This window comes from Panicum virgatum, chromosome 8N (genome assembly GCF_016808335.1).
Source record: "Panicum virgatum strain AP13 chromosome 8N, P.virgatum_v5, whole genome shotgun sequence".
In the NCBI taxonomy this organism is placed as follows: Eukaryota; Viridiplantae; Streptophyta; class Magnoliopsida; order Poales; family Poaceae; genus Panicum; species Panicum virgatum.
The window spans coordinates 45,772,126-45,778,614 of record NC_053152.1 but is presented as its reverse complement, the minus strand read 5'-3'; the positions used below and the strand labels follow the sequence as shown (position 1 = coordinate 45,778,614).

At 44.7% G+C, this 6,489-nt stretch overlaps 1 protein-coding gene across 1 annotated transcript; it reads right to left on the bottom strand.

Annotated features, from left to right (window-relative positions):
* Positions 1-403: 403 nt before the first annotated feature.
* Positions 404-3,436, bottom strand: LOC120686284 (P-(S)-hydroxymandelonitrile lyase-like). Its single transcript, XM_039968483.1, has 10 exons — positions 2,946-3,436; positions 2,725-2,817; positions 2,559-2,651; positions 2,231-2,316; positions 1,761-2,018; positions 1,530-1,657; positions 1,283-1,381; positions 1,092-1,200; positions 815-955; positions 404-703 (listed from the first exon to the last, which is right to left on the bottom strand). Exons 1-10 carry the CDS (start codon positions 3,379-3,381, stop codon positions 650-652), a joined length of 1,497 nt encoding a protein of 498 aa, XP_039824417.1. The 5' UTR covers positions 3,382-3,436; the 3' UTR covers positions 404-649.
* Positions 3,437-6,489: the final 3,053 nt, after the last annotated feature.

Sequence of the window (6,489 nt, the reverse complement as noted above, 5' to 3'; positions counted from 1 at the left end):
AACTTGGGGGCTTCGGGACACGTGTCATCGGCCGATTATTTCTCAAATTTTTTGAAAGACAAAGAGTGAAGACTGATTTTGACTCTTAGCCTGATTCTGTGATTCAACATAAGGCTCGGGAACTACTTTATATGGAGTTGCGAGTTTCATCACACACCATATGGAGAGATGGATGCGATTGGATAAGGGGGACCGAAACAAGGAAAGATAGAAGAAAAAAAATTGATATCACTGCCGTGTTGAATCACAATCCAGTGCTGATGTCTAGCCATCACAGCCAGTTCCTTTTGAACCGGCGGCAGTGAGACGTTTGAGATGACCCATTATTTTGTAGTAGTGAACGCAACTTGTATGACTAGTACGGTGACACTAAAATATGCCTGGGCTCTTGTGGGCCTTGTCATTGAAATACGACTGAAAATTCTTCAAATTTTCATGTGGCTGAACTCGGCATGCATTATTCATATATGCTTTTCCGAAGAAAAACAATATAATAGATCCATCGCGAAGCCAACGGTTCATACATTATTCATTATAAGGAAACAAGATACTCCAGCTTTTATTCTCAAGATGCAGATCAACAGCATCTTTTATTCGTAGTGGAGTCTTCGTCATCAAGCACAACGACAGCCGACAGGTGCTTGCATGCTCAGTAAGAGGTAGCCTTCTCACTAGGAAGGAGGATGACGCTGGCATTTTTCGCCTGCAAGTTAAGATCAACATCTTTCAGAGACCAATACATGCAGCAGCTGATGGCGTGATCAGTCATTTTAGTTGATCCATGAGCAAAGTTGATCCGGAAAGTGGACCTCACCTCGGCCGGCATGGGTTCGCCCTGCAGGAAGTGCTGGAACAGGATGAGCGCCTGCTCCGGACGGTGCAGGGGAACCTCGTGCCCGGCGCCGCGGACGGTGACAAAGGTCAGGCCTTCATACTCCATGCTCCAGCCAGCAACCTAAATATATTTCATCACAGCATGCATTGCCATAGAGTAAATACACTGTCTCTGTAAGAAACTCTGCTGGATTCAGAGATATATATACAGATACTATTTTGAAGCTTTGGTATGTTCTCCTGTTCTGAACACTGACCTCAGTTTTGACAATGTACCAGGGGTACCAGCTGGTCTTAACAGGAAGGCCCAGGGCAGCAAGGGAGCGCCTGGTCGAGCTCAGCGGTACTGCAGTGTCCGTGTCGCCACTGCCAACGCAAAAGCATGCATTTTCTTGCAGCGAAATCGACAGGAAAACCACTGAAGAAAGGCACAGTAAGTGTGTGTTACCTGAAGACCCAGACCTTGAGGCCAGCTGCAATGAGCTCCTTGTAGATGGGCAGCATGGAAATGGGTGTGTCTGTCGTCCAGTTATCATATATGGCCATGCTGCATGAGAATAATTCATATGGGTCAAATAAGACTCAGAAGTGACAAAAAAAATTCAGTCAAAAAATGAAATGATATACAAATGAACGGATGGGTCAAACAGAACTCAGAAGTGTGGCAAAAATACAGATTACAGAGTAATACTGACTTGCACATAATCCATGGGCCCTTGTTGCCGGTGACGTTGGCATGCATGGCCCTCTGGACCTCGGGGATGTTCAGGTAGTTGGTCGAGTAGAAGGCGGTGCACGGGTCGTATGGAGGCAGCATCAGTGTCTGATGTGAACGACCCATCCATCAAGATCATCGTCACGTTACTTTCATGGAGAGAGCTAGAGTAGAACTGATGATGGCCCGAGATGAACGGCAAGTGACTTACGCGGCGGCGCCTGCGCGCGTATGGGGTCCCCTTCTCACACGGCGGCGTGTAGATGCTGTAGACGTCGATGTTGCCTTGCTCCTCGGTGGCCTTGTCCATGATCTTCTGGCACTCCGGCGAGGGCTTGGTCAAGGTGCTGCCGTCCAGGCAAACCTTCAGACCGCTCTCCAGGGTCTCGTCAGAGATGAGGCCGTGGTGCCACCAGTACTCAAACATGCCGATCGTGTCGATAAAGTCATCGGTCACGCCGTTTCCGACCTTATATTAAATTGATTAAATTAGTTAAACTAGAAGTGCATTTTTATTTACTAAATTTATTTATTTATTCATTTATTTATTTATTTATTTATTTATGCGTCTGGTCGCGTAAATTGTGTTCTTCATTCGGTTCAAATTCTGATAAAAACCCATTGTTTGAATTGTTATGATTTTGATCATGATAAAAACCCATCTAAATTTATACGATCTACCATGAATCCTTTGAAGTTGATATAAGGATTCTCGACGCCGATGTTGTTCCTGTACACAAGCTGGGACAGCTGAGGAACATAGTGACCTGCAAATTAGAAAACTTCACAAATTACTATGACATTAGATGAAACTGCAAACATTTTGACCCTTCAAAAAAAAAGACACTTCAAAGAAAACCTGCAAACATCAACTGATAAGCGGAAATTCGATCAACATTTTGCATGCCCTTTTGAAGTAGGATTTATGTGGGGATTTGTGGAAATCTTGAATCTTGAATCATTTGCAGGGTCTTATATATAATTTTTGAGTAACAAGTACTGTACTGACCTCCGTAGCTCTCTCCCGCAATGTAGAAATCGCGGTACTTGTACTGCGGGAATCTCTCGAACCATTTCACCAGGAAAGTGTACGCGTCTTGAGCTGCAAATAAAACAAGAAGAATTAGTAGTAAACCAGCATGTCAAAATGGACACATTATGTCAATGTCACCGACCCGTTCTGTCGTCGCCGACGAGGAGGTCGGAGCTGGTGTTGGTGTCAGAGAACCCCACGCCGGCCGGCGACTCTAAGAAGAGCACGTTCGCCGCTGCATTCACGTACACATTATTTACATGTGAAATGTTTTTAGTGCTGATTAATTATAGTGAAGTCGGTTTAGTTTGCTTGTGTTTTCAGTCTTAACGAAGCCATCATTATTGTACACACGCCAACAACCTTTGTTCCACGCGAACTCGTTGAGTAGGAGCGTCTGACCGTCGGTGTGGACGCGGAACGCGCCGAGCTCCTCCAGCGCGCCGCCGCCGATGGAGGAGCACCCGGGCCCGCCGTTTAGCCACAGGAGGAGCGGCGCCGTGCCTGGGTCGGCCGTCTCCTGGAACCAGTAGTAGAGCGCGCGGCCGGCCTGCTCGTCGACGGTGACGTAGCCGCCGTACATGTCGAACGCCACGCCGTTGGGCTGCCCCGGCAGTCCCAGGATGCGGTCCTCCTCCTGCTGCTGCAGCAGCTGCTGCTGCTCGGTGGACGTCGACCCGCGTGCCAGTGGTGGCAGCAGGAGGAGGAGGCCGGCAGTCGCGAGCACCAGCGCCGCCGTTGCGGCGGAGCGCCGTGGAGAGCGGTGGCCGGAGCTGCTGCTGGCCATGTACATTTGCATTTGCTCCCCTTGATTGATTGGCAAGGAAGACGAAGATGGCTCCACTTATATATATGCAGGAGAGAGCGAGAACGAGCAAGGCTGATTGAATGATCCATGAATTCACGCACGTGAACGATGTTGGCGTTTCAATTTTACATTTTTATTTATAAAATGGAAACAATAGAAGAAAGAATAATTCGGTTGGATTCTCGTCATTTTCGTAATTATAGGCTACCAGGTAGTATAGCACGATAGCAGCAACTAGGTAGTGCTGCTCGACGTCGACATGATAGAGGTAGACTCCTCACTAGGGTTCCTCCACTATGATGCTGTCTCGTACTAGCTGCCAAGGAGAAACGGCCCAAGAAATGAAATGGTGTTTGGGATCGGATGCTCTCGTGGTCCATCGCCACTTCGACACTGATCAGGAGCTCGGAAATGGCGGTGCGCATCGTTGTCGTCCTGGAGAGATCTTGTCTACGCGCGATCATCCCCTGCAAGGTACCTATGCTAGGTAGATCGGGGACTTGCAATCATAGAGGGGCTGTGGTTTTCATCCCCTCGTCGTCGCGTCGCATTGTTGGCGCCTCTGGTGGGGCGACCTTATCTTGGCCCGGTTAGATTCATGCGGGGCGCGAGAGCACGTGTTTGTTCACGACGGATCAACCACGCTCATAAAGTTGTACTCCGGCCCGCAGATGATTTGGTGAAGCAACATGCATGTTCCTTCATTTATATCGATTGCAATAAAACTTTGAATTTAGGGCATCATTAATTTTCAATTTAGTACGAAGATAGTCTTAAAAGTAGCCTAATTTGATAAATTTTAATTTTAAGATCGTAAGTGCTATATATATATATATATATATATATATATATATATATATATATATATATATTGCAAAATGGATTCATCTTCATCAGTTGTACACCTGTAAACGTTATATAAATTTTGGAGGTGATTTGAAGGTTGTTTTAGTCAAGAAAAGAGGGGTGAAAAACCACAAGTTTTTTTTTTAATCGAAACCACGACTTAATGTTTTTGCGAGTTAACTGGTAGATTTGACGGTAGGGCCAAAGAGGTGATACAAGCTAGTTGAAAATGGGGCCAAATAAGATTCAACTTTTGAGAGCTATAGAAGAGAGTGGTATTATTTCTAGGGCTATATATGGAGGGAATTTTCCCAAAAATCTAACCTACATGTGTCACGTATTACATTACAAAAAGAGGGAACCTACAAGCTCTGTCTATGCTGCAAACCAAGATGGAGATGCCCCTGTGTGCCTTCCTAGCTCACACAGTTAAGTTGGACTTCGGCGGAGGAGAACACGTCAGGTTTGGGAGGTTTACATGGGGGTTTGCTCTCCGTAAATGCAATTCTGATGGGAACTGATGATCGGCCATCTACTCTTGCTCCTTCCACTTCGCTGTATGTTCGTCCGAGTCTGTTCATTACTGAGAATGTAACCGTATTTAGCGGGCATGCTTCTAATACGCTGATCTAAAAACTACAAAACAGCTGAGGGCTGCAAAAACACTTTGCTTTGTTTCCCTGGAAATAAAGCGGGGACCTCCCTTTTGTCAAAAAAAAATTATTTGCATTTCCTCCGATGACATAGTGTAGCTTGTTGTATTGAAGGAAAAAATGTGGTACATATACTATTTAATTTCACTATGAAATACTATTCATGTTCATGCACTTAAGTTCAACTGTGCTGTTTCACATGATCATTGAGTACGTCGTCAGCTCTCGGTTTAGACCACTCCAGTAAATAGAAAGTAGGTGAGAGGACAAAACAAGGAGCAATCTTTATTTCAAGTAAAGTTTGTGTTGTTTAAGAGACGCACATGAGAACATTTGGCTACAAATACCTCGAGAAGGAACAACAGCAGAAATCCCTCACAATTCGCAAGTCATAGCCAAGGATTCTTCATCTCACATGCATGTCGCCACTACTAGAAAACACGCCATGGAAACCGGTTGGAAACACCCTTAGGAACCGGTTTCCCAACCGGTTCCCCGCAACCGCGACCAATGGCGTCTCCCTAAGACACCGGGTATTTAACCCGGTGCCTTAGGCATCCATTGGCACCGGTTGGAAAGACTAATCGGTGCCAAAGCGGCTGCCACGCTGACGTAAGGTGGCAGCCCCTTTGGTACCGGTTGGTCTTTCCAACCGGTACCAATGACCTTTTCTCTTTTTTTCCAAATCCAGTTTTATTTTTTATATTTATTACTATTTATTCTTTTATAATTGCTAAACGCACTCAAGCTCTACAGTACTATACGTTCATTGGTCGTTCGTGTTCGTTTTCAGAGAATATTTGAAACTAACTAAAAGTGAAATGGGAGCATATAATTAAGCTAATTAGATGAACTAATATATTTACAAATTTACAAACATCAAGGCATAATGTTTAAAAATATTTACAAATGTACAAGTCATATTTGCAGTCCAACTACTAGTCCCCTCAAGAGGTTGATGGAAGTCCTCTATAGATGTGACCGTCGTGGTAGAACTCGCCTCTAGGATCCAAGATCTCGTTCAAAATGAATCCGGCGAGCTGCTCGCACACGGCGTTGATCCGATCAGTAGAGTAACATTCATCCCCCATTTGAGACATCTATCATTTAGGAAAAAAGGATTAACATCATGTGCGTTAGTACAATTATGAAAATATACTAGTGAACGGTTTGGACGTACTCTCGTTTCTTCATTAGTAGCCTTCCCACATGGAGTCATGATGTGCAAGTAGTCGCATACGTAGTACCCGCACCAATCAGTTCCTTGTTGTTGTCTCGCACACTTAAGGAGAAACAAATAAATTACTCAATTTAGAACAATTTGGGATTATATACTTAACTAGACAAATCTTTATGAATCAACATACCGGATAATCCATTTTAACGTTCAGTTCGGGCCTCCATTGACCACGTCCTTTGTTATTTTTCACAAATTTTTTTCCAAACCCTGCGCTCGAAGTTAAATTTGATATTCAGGAATTGTTATTAACAGAAAAAGAATTTGAATGTGCAAACTGAACTTACCTGTTCAAGGGGTCTATGATATGTTGGATTGCGGACTTTGGATTTCTCATTGAGTCAAAGACTATACGATTGCCGG

What these genes read in the sequence shown, in the direction of transcription:
- LOC120686284 (XM_039968483.1), bottom strand. Translation starts at nt 3,381, where the DNA reads ATGCAAATGTACATGGCCAGCAGCAGCTCCGGCCACCGCTCTCCACGG. An exon ending in CTCAAGGTCTGGGTCTTCAG is followed by an intron (nt 1,201 to 1,282) that starts GTAACACACACT and finishes TTGCGTTGGCAG; the next exon opens with TGGCGACACGGACACTGCAG. An exon ending in GCGAACCCATGCCGGCCGAG is followed by an intron (nt 704 to 814) that starts GTGAGGTCCACT and finishes CTTAACTTGCAG; the next exon opens with GCGAAAAATGCCAGCGTCAT.